Source organism: Malaclemys terrapin, chromosome 7 (genome assembly GCF_027887155.1).
Source record: "Malaclemys terrapin pileata isolate rMalTer1 chromosome 7, rMalTer1.hap1, whole genome shotgun sequence".
NCBI lineage: Eukaryota > Metazoa > Chordata > Testudines > Emydidae > Malaclemys > Malaclemys terrapin.
The window spans coordinates 85,684,860-85,702,987 of NC_071511.1; the positions used below are offsets into that span (position 1 = coordinate 85,684,860).

General features: G+C 44.3%; 1 protein-coding gene across 1 annotated transcript in view; it reads right to left on the reverse strand.

Annotated features, from left to right (window-relative positions):
- CDH23 (cadherin related 23) overlaps positions 1-18,128 on the reverse strand; it is a 516,293-nt gene that overhangs the window by 302,283 nt on the left and 195,882 nt on the right. The window contains exons 7-8 of the mRNA XM_054034015.1: positions 4,805-4,999; positions 997-1,125 (exon numbers count right to left, since the gene is read on the reverse strand). Coding sequence (XP_053889990.1) covers positions 997-1,125; positions 4,805-4,999 — 324 coding nt within the window. The remainder of the gene's footprint in view (positions 1-996; positions 1,126-4,804; positions 5,000-18,128) is intronic.

Genomic DNA, 18,128 nt, shown 5'->3' on the forward strand with positions numbered 1-18,128 from the left:
AGGAGGAGCAGGAACCAATGGAGGAGGAGATGGGAAGTGGCCCGGGGATAGCAGACCCCGAACCCATGTCAGTGTGTTGCGGTCAGGATCCCCACTGACTGCGTGGCAGACGGACTGCTGCGGATAGGGCCCCGGGCTGGAACACAGTGGAGTGGGTGGGCCTGTGTTCCCCCCTGCCACCCCGCGCCGGGTGGCAGTCTCTCCTCCTCCTTGTCCAAGGGGCCTGGGCCCCTGACAGACTATCTGTTGGCTGCCCGGCCCTGACCTAGGGCCTGGGCTAACCCAAACTGACCCAGCCCCTGCTACAAGGCCTGGGCCACTGACTGACTATTGGTTTGCTGCCCCGCCCTGACCCAGGGCTGGAGCTGTTAATTGTGTGCTCAGCCCCTGCCTAAGGGCCTAAGTCCGGAACTGTTAATTGTGTGCTCAGTCCCTGCCTAAGGGCCTGAGTCCGGAACTGTTAATTGTGTGCTCAGTCCCTGCCTAAGGGCCTGAGTCCGGAACTGTTAATTGTGTGCTCAGTCCCTGCCTAAGGGCCTGAGTCCGGAACTGTTAATTGTGTGCTCAGTCCCTGCCTAAGGGCCTGAACTTTAAACTGTTAATTGTGTGCTCAGTCCCTGCATAAGGGCCTGAGCTCTAAACTGTTACTTGTGTGCTCAGTCCCTGCACAAAGGCTGAGCCCTGGACTACCAATTGCGTGCTTAGCCCCTACCCAAAGGTCGGGGCCCTAACTGTTATTCGCTTTGTAGCAGGGCGGCCTGGCTTTCAGGCGCCCCAGGAAGGAACGAGCCCCACCACGGAACTACTACACTTCCCAACCCAGATTCAACACCCAAAAATTGGGACAGAAGAACCAAAGAAACCATCCTGAGAGGAGGAAACCACAGTACTTGACAGGGGAGGATTATCCATCCCCAGCATTATGATGTCTAGTGTTCTTTATCCCCTTAACCATACCTCCCTTCCCTTCTCACTGCAAGAAAAAGAGGCCCTTACCGGAGGTGAGTTCTCATAGATGTTTGTGCTGTAAGGCAGGTTGATGAAGACTGGATCCATGTCTTGCACATCTGTGATGGTGATTGCCAGATTAGCCAAAGTGGACAGGGGCTTGCTTTTATCTTGGTCCTTGAAACCCGGAGAGGAAAAGATCGTTTATGACAGGAAGAGAAATACCCAGAACAATAGTTCATCCCACACAATGGTCAAGTCTCTCAGATTTGCACTTACAGAATTCCTGCTATCTCACCCACCATCGGGTTGGGATCTATAAATACTCCAGGAAATCGCTTTTTCTTAAAACTATGTTGTGAAGTTACTGTCTGAAGTATGTATCTCTGAGCTGGAAAATAATATGTTTTTCTCCCCAAGATTTGCCCTTAACAATTTAGTAGACATCATGTATTTTTTACTGTGTTCTGACTCTGCTTTTTGTTTAACAAATATTTCAATCCATAGTTTGTTTTCTTACATTGAAATGTCTTAGTTTTAACTAAGGCTATATATTTTGTTAACTGCTGCTGCAGTGCCAGCCGGGGACTAACAAGGGCTCATAACACGGTCATTTATGTGGGCTCCATAAATAGCAACCATTGATTTTAATTTCTTCAATTGGAATAATGGGTTAAAAATAAATAGAAAACATTTAGCCGTAGGAGAACATACCCTCATGATATTAAAATCACTTGCAAGTAGGTTACATTTTTAGTTTAAAGAAGTCAAAAGTCACCCACTTCTATTATATTTATAAATGAGTTGGGCAAGATTAGTACAACTGCAGCTCTCTTTCTATGTAAGGCAAATTGCTTCCTGTGTTGTAGTGAGGTGAGTGCTTGGAACAAGTATGCAGGAGGTCCTATTATGAAAGCCTTTTAAAGCAACAGCCTTGGAACATTTCAAGCCAGGGGGCTGGAGGGTGATTGGGCTATTGTATGCTTTTCACTGCTGGAAGTCTGGGTTCAAACATGGCTTAGCTTGCAAGAGAAATAACCTCAGTGGTTTCAAGATAGTGAAGTAGGCACCCTTTCTACCGAGTCCTCTTACTGCCAACCAGGACTGCAGCAGTATGCACTCTATTACAGCCGCAGTGCCTGAAATGCCACTAATGTGAACTTCCTAACTACAGTGTCTTGTGAGCAATAGTTGGGACTACATCCATTTGAGCTTCCTCACAGCACTGCCCTGTATCAGGTGAGGTCTGCCGTAGTGGAAGCTCGCTTGCACCAGTCCCTCCACCACGGGAGACCCAATGCCGTGCTAGCTCACGTAACCCTTTGCCAGATAAAGTACTAATGCTGTGTTACATATTCTACCAAAGAGAATCAGCATGGATGACATATGAAGGGAGATAAATAAGTCTCTTGAGACCCAACCATCAGGCACAGTGGTGAAAGGCAAACATTAGAGGTTACTGCACACTTCCACAAATGGTTTTGAACAGAAGCTAGGACTGATTGCCAGGAGATTAATGTTAATTTAAACTGCATTCAACAACACAGCTTGCACATTACCCTCAATACACAGGCCTCAGTGTTTACGGCCTTGCTGGATGCTTGTTTCTGACTCACTCTTTTGCTACGCTGGCATTATCACTACTGGGCTTGAGGATTTTATTTTCTTCAGATAAAAACTTCTACTTTTTTGGTTTTGGTTTTAAGTCTGGTGAAGTTGGACTGATAATACGGCCTGGTGGCCTGCACAGTGCAGGCAGGCATCACACAGGCTTCTGCATCTCAACAGGCTCTGCCTGTGCAACCTCAGTTCTGTCAAATACAAGCCCAGACCCCCACCTCAATGCTCCTGTCTATCCCAAACCTTGACCTACACACAGCTCTGCCTGTACAGCTCAAACCTAATCTACAGCATTGTTGAACTGCAGTTCTGGGCCTCTCCTGAGCACACACAGACAATTCTGCTATAGCACATGTGGTTTTGTAATATGACAAATAGGCACTCAAATTGAGGATGAGATCACTAAACTCACTTCACTTGTGCCTAGATATGGAATGCGTGGGCAGTGGCACCCTGTCCAGGGCCGGCTCCAAGCACCAGCTTGGCAAGCAGGTGCTTGGGGCGGCCACTCCGGAGAGGGGCGGTACGTCCAGCTATTTGGCAGCAATTCGGCAGACGGTCCCTCGCTCCCGCTCGGAGCGAAAGACCTCCCGCTGAATTGCTGCTGCAGATCGTGATCGCGGCTTTTTTTTTTTTTTTTTGGCTGCTTGGGGCGGCAAAAACCCTTGAGCCGGCCCTGACCCTGTCCTTCAGGAGTTGGAAAGCCATGTCATTAATGAACAGAGTTGTAGGAGGTCACAATGTAATCATAGCATGGCTTTGACATTGAGTTGCAATGTTTACTTCATGGCATTGTATCCTCATGACTTGCAGCATCACTGATTGACACATCCCAAGGCAGAGATCACGAGCCAGAATCAGGATGCCTAACTGTAATTATTTACTGTCTCTGCAACTCCATTCTGCTCTCTGCCCTCCTTCCAGCCATGGGTACCTTGGGGAGAACCCAAGCAGCTCAATCTTCCATACCTGCTAACAGTCCCAGTTTAGCTGAAATGGTGCCGGGTATTGTCCTGGGGAACTGGTCAATGTCTCTTCAGCCCCTTCCACTCCAAGAAAACTAGCTCCTGCACATAACTCTCCAGCAGCTGGGGGGGGGGGGGGGGGGCTGATGGCTCTCAGACACCCAGCTTATTAGATGAATTGCTCTTGGCAAAAAAACCTCTCTGCCCCACATAGCTGCAAACTCCCCTGCTTCTCCTTCCTAGGGCCTCTTCCTATGCTTGCTGCCTTCACTCCGGGGCTCAAACGTCTTCTCCCTTGGGACAGGGTACCCACAACCCTGCTTTCTCAGATTGTGCTGTAGTCTTCACTAACATCCCTAGCTCTCCCTCATCAGGGTCATGTTCTGCTCCAGGAAGCCTCCCCCTCCACTCGTCTCCTGACTGTAGGCTTCCTGCACTGAGCTCCACACAGTCTCTTTACCTGAGTATTATAGTCATCTGACTAAAACACCTGGTCCCCATTCCCAGCTGCACCACTGATCCTCTCATGGAACACCTTTCTTTAAAGAGTCATGCTGGTCCTTTGTTGGCTGGTCTGGGCCCAACTGCCCTTAAAGGGTATGTCTACACTACAATTAAAAAACCATGGCTGACTCATGCCAGCTGACTCGGGCAAATGGGCTGTTTAATTGCGGCATAGACATTCGGGCTCAGGCTGGAGCCCAAGCTCTGGGACCCTCCCTCCTTGCAGGGTCCCAGAGCCCGGGCTCTAGCCCGCACCTGAACATTTGCACCACAATTAAACAGCCACTTGGCCCGAGTCCCACAGCATTGGCCAGCCCTGGGCATCTAACTGCACTGTAGACATACCCAAAGGGGACAGACCATCTTGATACAGGGTTTTCTGGATTAAGGGAGTTATCTAAGTACAGGCAAAAGATTCTGAAAGGCACAATTTGGAGATTCAAGTCCCCACACGAGTTGCAAGCCACTAGTCAATTTGTAAAATAATGAATTTATAAGCATAAAATATTTGAAAGAAATGTATGCTTTTAGTGTCATGTTCACTCTTAAAATATTGGAGGCACTTGGCAGTCAATCCCATGCCTATGTGGCCACCTAAAATATTCTAAAATAGAATTTTATTGTTGCAATCCACAGGAAACTAGGATTCCAAAGGGAAAGCAGAATGAGGGGAGATAAAACAAGGCAATAATAGATTCTTTCCACTGCAGCTGAAGAGTCTTAAATGCCAAGCAAAAGAATTAAATGAAGCAGATGGCCTGACTCACCGTTGCATTGACCTGGAGCTGGTAGGCCTGAGTGATTTCATAATCCAGCCCTCGTATTACCGACACAATGCCGCGGCCACTGTCAATGGCAAAGAAGCTGGATGGAGGCTGAAAGGAGTAAAGCACACTGCCTCCTGCCCCCTGGTCTGGGTCTGTGGCATTCACTATGAAAATTGGAGTTCCCACTGGTGTGTTCTGGAAATAAAGAAGTGAATACAATAAACAACCTCTCTGTGTTTTTAGGATGCTTATATGGTATACAGTTGCTTACTTTTATTACAGCATTGCCATAGCTATAATAGTTCAAATATAGTTATTATACAGTTGTGGTTGAGAAGACAATTTCATTCTAAACACCTATTTTCAGACACTTACGACTTTCCAGAAAAATCACTCTTTTAGCTGAAACTTCTCTTGTTTGTTCTCAGACCCACATTTATTTCAACATTAAATCACTCCCTTTTTCACCTCCGGCATTTTAAAAAAAGCAAAAATAATTGCATTAAATGTAACACTATGGTTGGAATTTTACATGAAATTCAGAGTTATAGCTCCCACAGCAACTGAAACCTGGCCAGATTACATATGTATTAAAGTCTAAATTTTTATAAATGAATAACTAATCTGCATATACACAGCTAAGCATACAAAATCAGCAACTACAAATACAGTTTGGCATTTCCTATTGTTAATTAGAGGTAGGAGCACAATTATCCATTTTGGGCAGAACTACTGCATTTTGTACACATGCAACTTAGATACACATTCTTGAAAGTGGATCTTTAAAGGCAGAAAAGTTATACAATATGCAGCAATCAAAAATGCTATATATGTGCAACAGGGCTAATTTAAAGCTACTTTGAGACCACAGCATCCACGTGAGGTAGGCACGTATACTTATACAGCATTCCTAACTGTGTTAAGAAATGAACCATGGGCAGGATTAACATTGCTCTAACACTTGAAAGGGGACAGCAAAGGTCATAACATAAACAGGCTTATTAGTGGCTGATTATGCCCAGCTTGGATAATACAAATTACTTCTTCAAAACCCTTCTAAAGGCTCCCTATTTTACTGGTTACCTCACTTACATGAAATCATTCCTCCTCCATCCAAATGGAGGTACTGCAAAGTACAAATGACTGCAGATTCCGGGGTTTAATTCTGAACCCGAGTTGATACTGGTCCTTTGTTCAGGTGCAGACTTGCCAGAGCTTTGTAACAAACCTGCCCACTGTCACATTCCATGTCAAATCTCCTTCTCCGGCCAAGGTTTACGTTCACAAACCACCCAATGAATCAGAGCCAAGTTTGCAGCGACCCCGGTCAGAGTTATATGTTTTGACTGAAAACATGAGAAATTTTCACATACCAGACTGCACATACCAGTAATTCTGATTTGCCCTAAATCAGGCAAAACTCAGAGGTTCAGCTGAATTTTACTTTAGTTCTTGGGTGGGTTCAAAACAACAACTCAGAAAAAAGAATTTAGGCACGTGAATTCATACCCCTCAAAACCCACAAAGTTTCATATGGACCTGGTCAGTTGAGAGTGGTAATTTAGGACACCACCTGTAACTTACATTTGGGACTGTGGGCTCTTGTGATATGAACAAGAAACACAATGTCAGTTAGCAAGGTGCTAACACAAATACACCATATCTGCTTTTCTCGGAGGGTTGGGAGGATAGGCACAAAAGGGTAATACAACATTACAGTAAGTGTCTTGACACATTAACTTGCCCCAGGCTCAAACAAAAGGCTAGAGTTTTCTGCTACACTCTCACTTCTCTGAAGTGTGAGGAGTTGCAGATAGATTTTTTTTTTTGCTTTTAATTTCTTTACTAAATATCAAAATACTGAAGGTCTTATAAATCATGGCCTGATTTTCTGGGACCATCCAGGATTTGTGAAGGGAATCCTGGCTGACTGAATGGTCTTTCATCATAACTGCAATATGAATCAGCCAGATCAACTAGCTTCCTTTGGCCAGAGACCCATCCATCAACATGAATTTTTGGCCCAGCTATGTCTGGAAAGTGTTGTGCCTCTGGAACATATGCTCTGTATCATGGTCCCAAGCACTCTGGGATTTGCAGCCTTCCAGACTCCTTTCTGTACCATACTGGGTTGCTACCTTTCTAATGGCTGGAAAGGAGACCCCCAAGGACCCACCCCAGGCTGTCTCTTCTCCACAAGACCCTGCCTCTGCTCCGCCTCTTCCCCCCAAGGCCCTTCCTCTGTCGCTCGCAAGGTCTTCACCAGCACAGCTGAGGCCACTACGAGCTGCGTGAGCAGTCTGGCCCCGGAGGTGGCGGCTTCTGCTGCTGCTGCTGCTCTGCCGCCTTTCTTCCGCTTAGGGTTGCCACCTTTTCCACGGATCAAAAAAAAACAGACCTCAGGACTTGTCAGATGGCACCCATACACACATGCCGAAACCCAAACCGTCTGGGTGGCAACCCTAGTACCAGAATGTGCAGCAACTCAGTGAGGCGATCCCATGTCAGCCCCCAACACTGGCACATCTAGGCCCCAGATTGATCCCTGAAGGCAGGAATGAGAGTTGCAGAGTAAGAGAAGGAGAAATTGCTGAGTGCAGAGACTGGGAAATGGGTGGGGAGTGATGATTATTAAGCAGGCACCTCTCACTCACCATCATAACAAGAGCCTCCATTCCGACCCCTCACCAAAACCCTGCTGAACCACCCCCTCTGACAGGGGGAGTCACAGTGCCCACAATTTCTATTTTGGGAATCTAGTCCCCTTAAATTAGTACCACATGGGAGTCTAGCAGTGTGAGCTGCCTGCTCAAAAATGCCTAACCGCCGTCACCTGGGATTCCATCAGTTCAATAGTCACATCTGCATCAGCTACGACTCTCGTATTATACGCTTCCCAAGAACAGTGTCCTTACCAGTGTCATTTATAATTCTCATATTACGAGCTTCCAAACGGCAGCACTCCGATACACTAACCCACCGCCTGACCTTCCCCTTAACAGCATCCTTTCAAAGCCAGTTACCCTGATGATGCAGTATGCTACTATCAGAGAGCGCCTTACAGGCTCCTTCTTTAATTCCTTCTGGTGCGCTGCACAGTATCAGCATTAAGACTCAAACCATTACAAATTAACTATTAATGGGAAAAAAGGAGTCTAAATGCAGGCCTGCTCTAATGAGGTCTGGGGGTATTGTCCCTGGGAATAATAATATTCATAAGGATAAAGCTAGCTTTGATGAATACATTTCCTCTTCTTTTTAAAGTGTCTCCAGTCACTCCTTTTAACATGCAAATCTGCTCTGGTCACCAACAATTATCGGGCTGCACGGCTGGCTGTGAAAAAGGAGAGTTTGATTTAGCCGGTATTGTATGTCATACAATAGCCAAAAACAGGCTTTGAAGGGAATTCATTCTCTAGCCCCCAAGGCAGCACAGTTGCTCCAAAAGAGAAGCCACACTGAGGATTTGGGGTTACGGATGTGATAAGTTTTGGTTTTGTCAACTAAGGCACCAGCAGACATGAAAAGGAGTTTGGAATCAAGACAGCTATGAAGCCTGGATTCTGATTGGGGATAAAATCAGTTATTCTCCTATCTCAGAAATTTGCTGGCCATCTCTCCCTCTTGTACTTGGTCTGTATAGAAAGTTGGACTTGAACAGGGCTTCAGAGTTTGTATTTTTATTTTATGTTACCCACAAGGAAGGGGGCCCTGTGCATCTGTGCTAAAGCTATAAATACCTCAAGGAGACATGCAGCTACAGGTAGGAGAGAGGTAAACTGTGCTGGTGAAGTTTTAAGAAGTGAGATATATGACTAAAAGACAAGCGGAATAGAAAAGCTGCATCCTGAAACAGACCAACAATGCTGCTTATTCGGTTTAGCTAACTTGCTTCAAGGTGCATTGACATTTATCATCATCACCACATTACAATGCAATGGTGGTGTCAAAATATCCCATTGCACAAACCACCACCACATGATGACTAGAGCTTTGAAAACAACATATTTTTCATTTGCTGGCCACTCCAAATTGGGAGAAAATTGTTTCGGGTCAGTCAGAAACGAAAGTTTTTCAAATTTTTTGATGAACCAAAAAGTGACCCACAATTTTTTTTTTAAACAAAAAAGCTTCAAATTTAAAAAAAATGAAATTGAAATAATTTTTGTCACAAAAAGTTGTTTCAGTCTGAAATGTTTCGTTTAAAAAATGCTGAAGCAAAACATCTTGGGCTTGTCTGGGTTCTTTTTTTTTTTTTTTTTTTTTTGAATTTTTGAATTTGTGTATCACTGAAACAATTCAGTGAATTCAACATGAATTTATGAAATGTTTTGAACAACCTAGTGGACCAATTTTGTCCAGCTCTAATTGTGACCTCGCATCACAATGTCATTCATTACTCAGGCTCCCCAAGTTATTTCAGGTGCCTTTATTGTTCAAACTAGGCAGCAGGAAGTATGCGGGACTGTGAAGTCAAAAGGTTGATAATGCTGCAGAAAGTGTGATGGGCATCAAACCTCTACAAATCTAACTGTCCTGTTGCTAAGGTACAGCCACTCTCCTTGGTATATGACCTCTGTTAGCTTTACTATTCAGCATCTGCTCCCTTCATGGGCAGAAACGAAAGCTACAGTACAAGTGTAGAACCTCAGTAATTCACACTACTGACTGGAGACACAATGCAAATCAATGAATTTTATGAAAGAATAAGAGCAAATCCTTAAAATGTCAAGGATGCAGCATCAGAAAATAAGCTGTGCTTGACATTTTTAACGCCATTTTAACCATTGATTACACACCAAAGCACAAGCTAATAAAAACAGGCTTGCTGCAGTGTATTTGGTTAAGCAACAAAGTGTTAGTAGCACGAAACCTGAGTACTAAGGTGCTGGCTGTGCTATTAAATCTTTGCTAAGATGTAGGCAGAGACAGTCATATATTTGATGCAAGTGGTAGAGGTGTGCATAGGTTTTATGATATAGGTAAAATCCTGCTTCCTCCTCTGAACACGTTGATTGGCCCAATGTTCAGCAGAAGCGTTAAGGGGCAGATTTTGAAAAATTTTCTCCGGGCACTCTGTGCCCCTGCCAACCATAGAACTGTGCACCACACCAACACAGAGAGGTTTATTGGGAGCAAGGTAGGGGCAACAGAATGGCCAATAGGTCCACGACCACATGGACCAACTGACCCAAACACCCTATGGAAAGGGGAGCATATGAGCCACTACTACTACTTCTGTTGAGATTGTAGAGAAATTATGGAGCATCTCCATTAAGATTCCATGGTCATGAGTCTCAGGGATAATTCCATCAAACCATGCTTTGCTGAGAAACCCTCCCCTAAGCCTATTTACTCAGGCTTGCATGCAGGTCAAGGATTTGGACCTATACCAATAAATGTTCCTGGAAAAGTCTCTTTTCATATTAGAGCATGTTGAAGTGAGCAGTTCTGGTGAGACCAAAACAGTTAGGAGGCATAGACTGAGAACATGACGACACTCCACTAAGAAAGGAGATGTTGTCTGCAGCATTTATGTCTGTGCTAGAATAGATCCAGATCTTAGAGGAATGTCCATTAGTATTTCTTAAAATAAACAAAACACGTTAAAAATCCTCTTCCATTCCGCTCCCAAGAGTGACAAAGGAACAGGTCACTGGAATATTCCACAGCAAGACATGGCATCTTATGTCTACAAAGAGGCATCACAATGTTTAAACAATGGTGTGATGCATTTGGGTAAACATTCTGGAGTGATTTAGTATTTTTTCATAACTAGCTGGCTGAAGGCACAAATCATGAGTGTGTGTAATCAGTAAATCACCCCCAAGATGAGTCATGTTTCTACATTTGTGTGCCTGCCCCATTACAAAACACTTACATGTTTCCCTTGTAACTTTCTGCCTCCTCAGCACTGATTTAAGAGTTGTTTATCTCAAGTCAAAGTAAATGCAAAAAAATCAAATGCATTCCAAAAAGAATTGAATCACTGACCAAGTCTAGACCCTACAGATGCTCACTGAAAACAGATGCAATATTTGCCTGCTTCACAAAATTTTAAAAAAGTTTTTCACTCAGTCCATCACTCAGAACTGAACCTTAAAATTATTACCAAATAGAATTGGTGGGAAGCATATGCATCATCATTAAATCCATATACCATTTCCCCCAGATGCTGGATAGAAATAAATATGCAAACCAATTCCTCCGGGCAATTAAGAGGTGTAAATGGGAATGTATCCTATGTTTGACCCTCCTCAACATATACATCCCTAACTCAGGACTTCCACTAAACAACCTAGAGGTAAAATGCCTCCTCTATGCTGGTGACCTGGTCATTGCTGAACTGAGTCATTGCAAGGGGTCGCTGAGTGCTGTGGTATACCAGTGCCTAGATGTCTGGCAGAGGTGTGTGTACTGAACACCTAGAAGTGCAGTCGGCACATCTAGCATTCCGCTCTAGCCCTCCCATAAACACTTAGTCTGGTGAATAACAAAGGTTTGTTTTATTAGGGCTGTCAGAAAAACACTGCAACAACCCTGAGCACAATGACTTTAAGTTACAAGCAAAAGATGAACCAACAGCTTCAAACTGAGCCCCTCAGGGCAGTCTCTCTGGCCTAATGCCAGGGATGCTCCATCCTGGAGGCAATCAGACACTGGCTTGTCGATCCCTGGCCAGAGTTCAGTTATTTTGTCCATATTGTTTGGAACAGTCCGCACAACCCTCATTTGTAGGCTATTTCTAAGGATCCACCTGCTATGGCTACAGCTGTCTTCCTTGCCAGTAAAAGCTGCTTCCCAGAGCATCTGTCAGCCTTTCAATCCCAGATCCCAAGCTGCCTGGCCTTCTCTCCACAGCCAGCTCCCAGACCCTTGCCTCAAGGAGCAGCAGCTCTTGTTCCCACTCAGCCTCCAGCAACCTCCTGAGCCAGAGCTCCCCTGACCTCTAGTGGTACTTCCCTCTTCCGTGCTCTGGAGGTCATGGAGTCCTTTACTGTCTGGATGTTGCGCTGGAGGTTAATACTGTGCCTAGTGATGAGCCAGCAGGTTCTTTGCAATGTTCTCACCTACATAAGATAGTCACCAAAGAAACATACACCTGCTAGGACCATATTGCAGTACATGGTCCTACAGGACAGCGTGGAAAGAACAAAAATCACAGTATTGCAGAAAAAGCCCCCAAATCACCACCACAAACTCAAAATTTAGTACAAAGCCCAAAGTTGAACACACCTATATTGAACATGCCCGAGCCTTAGAATAAATACATCAAGAGCTTCAGAATGGCTAGAAAACACTACAAGAAAGAGCTATGTGGGCCACTAGAAGATAGTCTGCCACTGAACCTATGGCTAGAACTATTCTGCTATATATTTCAAGTGCTTTTATTACATGGGAGTAAAATCTGGGGTCCAACTGTAATGGACAATTACACCAGTTAGGACAAATTCCCAGCAGAAAGCCTATACATATAGTATTTATACAACTGTGTGTATACAGGAACTCCAGCAACAATGGCTGCAGAGCCAAACTGGGTTCATTCCCCATCTTAATCAACCCAAAGAAAAGAATACTGAACTTCCAGTGTCATCTCAACCAAAGCAGCAAAACACTCCACAGCAGAGCACCGAAGGATCAAAAACTAAATACAGATCAAAGCATGCTCCATTTGTTTGTCATCAACAACTAACCTCCCAGGCAGCAGAGCACACAATCCACTCCACACTGAAAAATGATCAAGAGACTAGAACCACACTGAAACACATGAATATATGAGTCACTGGGAAGGCCAATCAAAAACAACAAGCTACACTATTACAGATCTCTGAACAGAACTATTAAACTAGCAGCCTACCTCATCGCAGTGAAATATGCAAAGCAAGGACAGACTCTTATCAAACACAGCATCAGTGACCATAAACTAGAGCTGGAACCAGGGAGACATACATAAACAGTCCAAACCCAGAGAAGAGTGGCGGAGTAATCAGTTTGACTCAGGAGAGATTGGGAGAGACAGACACTTTCCATTCCAACACAACAGGGGTACATTGCAAATACAAGGAAAAGATATTTCTTTAAATGATCAGAAATAAGAGTTCATCAAGAAGCTATAAGGAAGAGCTGTGTCTAGCCGTGAGGGAAAGGGGAGGCCCAGCAGAGATGGCATTACGCTATGTAGCAGCCTCCCCCTGTACCAGGAATGGACCACAAAGACAAATGAACACAGGAGATCAAATCCCAAACACAGTGTGAAGCCCCAAGCAGACTGTACCTTCCTCTGGCAGAGCACAGGGTGGGGGTTTGTCTCTTACACTTCAGCAATACTGATATAGCTTGTGCTGCCAATAAAGTATTAATGAACTGAATTGACATACTAAAGCCCCATTTTACAATTGAGGAAACAGACAGAGAGTAGGTGACTTGCTCAAGCTCAGATATATAAAATGAAATCCTGCTGGACCCACTCCCATTGACTTCAATTGGGGCAGGATTTCACCACTTACGTACGTCTATATCTTGAATGAGCAAATCAAATTTTGTAAGGCATACAGGCACACAGGTATGTTAATATCTGGGATATGAAAACCCTATACAATATCCTAAACAAAAGGCACCTGCAAACTGACATTCCATGAAGGTGCTATATATAAAGACCTTTTTAAAATATTTATGATATGCTCTGGAGACACAACTACAGTGTTTAATATCTTATTATAAAGCCTCCTATAAAATGCATTAGTAATCAATATTTGACAGAAGATATTCTGACAAGGTGTAACAATATATAGCAGATTATTACATAGACAAAAGGTATCCTTTCAACATGCATGTGCCATAATACCAGATAGATTACATAATTCAGATTTAATAGATTAGACAGACAGATATTGTAAAGATTCCCCTGAAAGTTTTATCCATCATTTCTTACTCTAAACATACCTTGATGATCTCTGAGCTGCCCAGAGCAAATTCAAGTGGTTTGCATTCTGAAATACCAGCTACATTGAGCCTGCAGATGAACTGGAGGTGATGAGTATGTGAATTTTCTTGAAATTCCTGTGCCTATGCAGTGTAACGCGACACGCCATGACTGGAGTGGCCCAAGAACGTTGTGAAATGATGCACACTGAACTACTTAGAAGCACAGAGAAGTAGAAAGTTGACTCATCTCTCAAAGGCTAATCATAGATCCTGTTACAATGCAACAAAAGCTGAGATACACATTGAGTTAGCAGATATTGAGTTACAATATTCACAGCCTCTGACTGAATAGATACCAAGATATGGCTTTGCACAACATGCACAGCCTTCAAAATAAGCTAGAGGAAGAGCTGGAGTTCCTGGAATTGATTCTTGTGCTACATGCACCATCCTGTCACCAGTCAGAGCTTTCTTCAGTACACACCTCTGATCCATGTTGTGCTTTATTGTATCTGTAGATCATTCCAAGTGGACATCTTTGCTGACAGCCAAACTGCACAGTGATCTGGCAAATCTGGAGAAGCCAGTAATGTGACATTTTGATTTATCCAGGACAGCCCTAGCATCATGTGTCCCACAAGAACATGGATCAGGACACAGAAAATTCACTTTTCAGAAAAGGGGAGGGAAAGCAGGAAGGGGCGACGAGGGGGAGGAGAGGAATCCAGTTTAGCTCTGCCATGTAAATAATCAGAAGGGATGGACTACCAATCCAGAAATCAGGTACAACCACCTTCTAAAAACAACAGCCCAGAAAATGGAATACTCTAAAATGGACACCAAAATATGCCAATAATTCTTCAAAGAGGAAACTGCAAATACAAGGAAAATTCAGAGGTCAGTTCTCCCAATGCATCAGTAAGTCTGTTGAGCTAACTTCTTACTCAGTCTAAATACAATTAATTTGGGTCTTTTTCAAGGAATAGTTCCATTTACATTTCTCTATGGACTTGTTTCTCTGCTCCACAACAGACTGTGTGTGTGACCTTGGGCAAGTCACATAGCCTCTCTGTGCCTCAGTTCCCCATCTGTAAAATAAGGATAAAGTGAGGATCTACATAATAAGATTTCAGGATTGTCACTCTAAAGCCTGAATGCCTGTAGAGTCAGTGCAAAGTGATGGAAACATCTACAAGCATGATTGAGAACTTTTGTTGTTCAATATATCACCAGGTTCAGTCATTGCTGGGATTCGTAGTCTGTCACTATCTGATTTTAAGTTCTCAGCCGTTTTGACTTTACAAATTACACACATGCAACAGCAAATGCCATGAAAAGAATCCTAGACATTGTGATATCAGAGGTAACTCAACCAGTCACCACCCTTACTCTGCAACTAATTTACATGCAATCATTTCATTGGTTTCATAAGGGAGACTGCACAGATCATGGATTACCTGGCCCAACTGCCAGTTCTTCAAAACCATCCACACAACAACACAGTCAGCACATACAATAACCCCAAACACACACCCCTCCCCTCATTGCAGCACACACCCCTCATTCACCACCCAAACCTATCAACACAAATCTCCCAGCACAACGACCCACATGCAAATCAACACAACCACTCCCAACAACAGAATCAGTGCATGCAATAACCCCAAACATCACTCTGAAGACTATAATGTCAGAGTCAGTGTGAAGCATGGTTGAGGGCTCTTTTTTGTTCAGAATATCACCAGGTTCAATCATCACTAGGATTTGCAGTCTGTTACTATCCAATTTTTAAGTTCTCAGCCATTTTCAGTCTTTTTTTTTTAAATACACACATGACTTTAAAAATTATATGCATGTTACAACACAGGCTTTCAGACTGTGAGGTACTCAGGTGTTCTGGTAATGGGGATACCATTCCTAAGATACCTTGTCACCTTTAGTGCTGAAGCTGAATTCTTCTGTTATGAAAACCTGAAACAAACTAAATGAATGAGGAATCAGAATTTCCTTCCTGACATTCCGTCACCCCCAGTTCTGAACATTCCCTAAGCTGCGTATTCTGACAACAGGCAGGTACTGGGTTAAATCAAGAGCCCTTCACAAGGCCCAAGCCATCCTCAGGGGCAAAGCTCCAATTCTGTATAAAAACCTACGGTAGATAGAGAGGTACAAGGGAAGCCCAGCTAAATGAATGAACATGGTAAAGGAATAGATTCACACTATGCTTTTAAGAGCTTTCCACCATATCAAAACCATTTCACGGGCCACAAGCCACGAACACCTAGAACATGACTTGATCCAACCCAGACTCGTCCAACTGGCCTATTGCCAATTGCCCATCTATGTGAAGAGGAGAGAAAGAGAGAGTTGATTCTTAGGTGGGGGAAGAGAAGGTAGACTTTGAAAAGTAGATTTCCCAGTTGCCCCCTTCATTATATGAATCAGATTTTGCTTTAAATTAATTCTTGCAAATTTTGGCCAGCCACTTGAAAACCCTTGAGGGCATTCTAGCTCTGGGTAGAGAAAGAGCTTTGGAACTACCAAACCCACAACCCTGTGAAACATGCAAATGCGCGCACACAAAATAATTTTTCAGTGCAAATACTGTGTTCATGAAGATGAGGAACAGGCAGTTCTGATTTGAAGTAAGTAGAATGCCAGGAGACTATTCTGCAAATTCTTCCACACAGCTCTGCTAATGCTCCAGAATCCTGATCTCAAAGACCCCGTTGCTGTTCGAGTCATGTGCCCCACACAGCTCTGCCATTGTACCACAATCCTGCACTTCAGCACTCTATATTGCACAGGGCTTAAATTCTCATATAGTTTTTCCCGGAGTTCCCCTCCTCACCCCATTCGGTGCTCTGGGCTTCAGCTATGGGGTGGGGGGTTTCAGGGCTCCAGTCCCGCAGGAGGCGCCAGGTCTCAGGGCTTCTGCCCCATGGGTTTAAAAATATTTATCGAAGCTCTGGTATTGCACTATTCCAATCCTGGACATTTCCTGAACGAGAACGCCCTATTGTGCCTCACAGTGTTGGGGTTTTGACATAATGGCAGGTATCTACTTGTGCCTTGTTGACTAAAAAAACCCAAATTTGTCTCCACCAGGTCTGCAAAGACTTAAGGCCAGGCATCAACCCTGCCCCACTGAGCCCGAAAGGCAGACCCATATTTTGAAGAGGCATAATTGTGCCTCACCTAGTTCCTAAGCAGTATGAGATGCAGGTTCATGTAGCAGCTGAAAGGGAGAAGATACTTAATGCCATGTATACACTGCCTGGGGAGGAGAGGGAGTTCTGTTCAGGATCAGTCTCCTACTCAGACATGCCATTCCCTTGTGGAGACGCCTGCAGCTGTGGTCTGGGGTTTCATTGCTAGCACAACTGTGGGTCATGTCCGTGACTCCTCTGGAGATTGATGAATGGAGTGAGGACCTGCATGTGTACCAGGTTGAAAAGTGAATGACAAGGTCACTGGCCAGCTGCCTGACTGGGTAACAGAATGGGCATCTTCCTGTGGTAGAGTCACTGCAGGTGTTTTATTCAGCCTACCATGCCAGCAGGAATTGGATCCAGTAAAATGTGGCTTGCCTCACCTACCAGCAACCAGAGGAACTCACAGGACCACCATATGACCGCCCAGTGCAAAGTCACCCAACCATGGAGGAACAGAAGCTGGCAAAAATGATTAGGATGCGAATGCACACTCACTGTACCAATGCAAATAATGTGTAAAAACAGCAGGCAATCTGGCCAAACAGCTGCCTGAAGGTCAATGAAATTAGAGAAAGTAATAGAAACAGACTGATGGGTGCACACTGACGGGCATCTGGGTTAGGACAACAGGTAGCTTATGAAGCAGGCCTTGCTCTGCTCTTTCCAAAAGCAGGCTTCTGCCCAGCTGAGGCTTTCAGCCAGACAGGTTCCACCATATACTGGATTCCTCTCCCCTCCCAGAGCAATCCCAGATATCAGGTGGATAGCTGATCACTCCTCTGATTCAAAACATTCGCCAGGGTCTGTCTCTCCTATAAAGGATCACAAATTTCACACTTATTAATAGTGTATTTCTAAAATAAAAGGGGATTTGCTTCCCCTCCCTATGTCTCTCGGTCCTACTATCCCTTTTCACGCCTTTCTTTTTCTTACCATACTCCCATGGAGCAGAGAAGATGGAGGAGGCATAGAACATTTTTAAAGACTCCTTAGGCCTCCCAGTGCTCAACTGGAGGGCTTTCTTGTCGAGTTTGTCTCATCTCAGATCACAAGGCAGGAGGGAGCTTTTTAACCACAGGTCATGTTCCTAGAAGGCACAGTATGGGATGCACCAGATAACCGAATTCAAGTGCTCTGCTGTGATCTGGTACTCCACTCCTGCTGGCTTCATCAACAGAATCCTA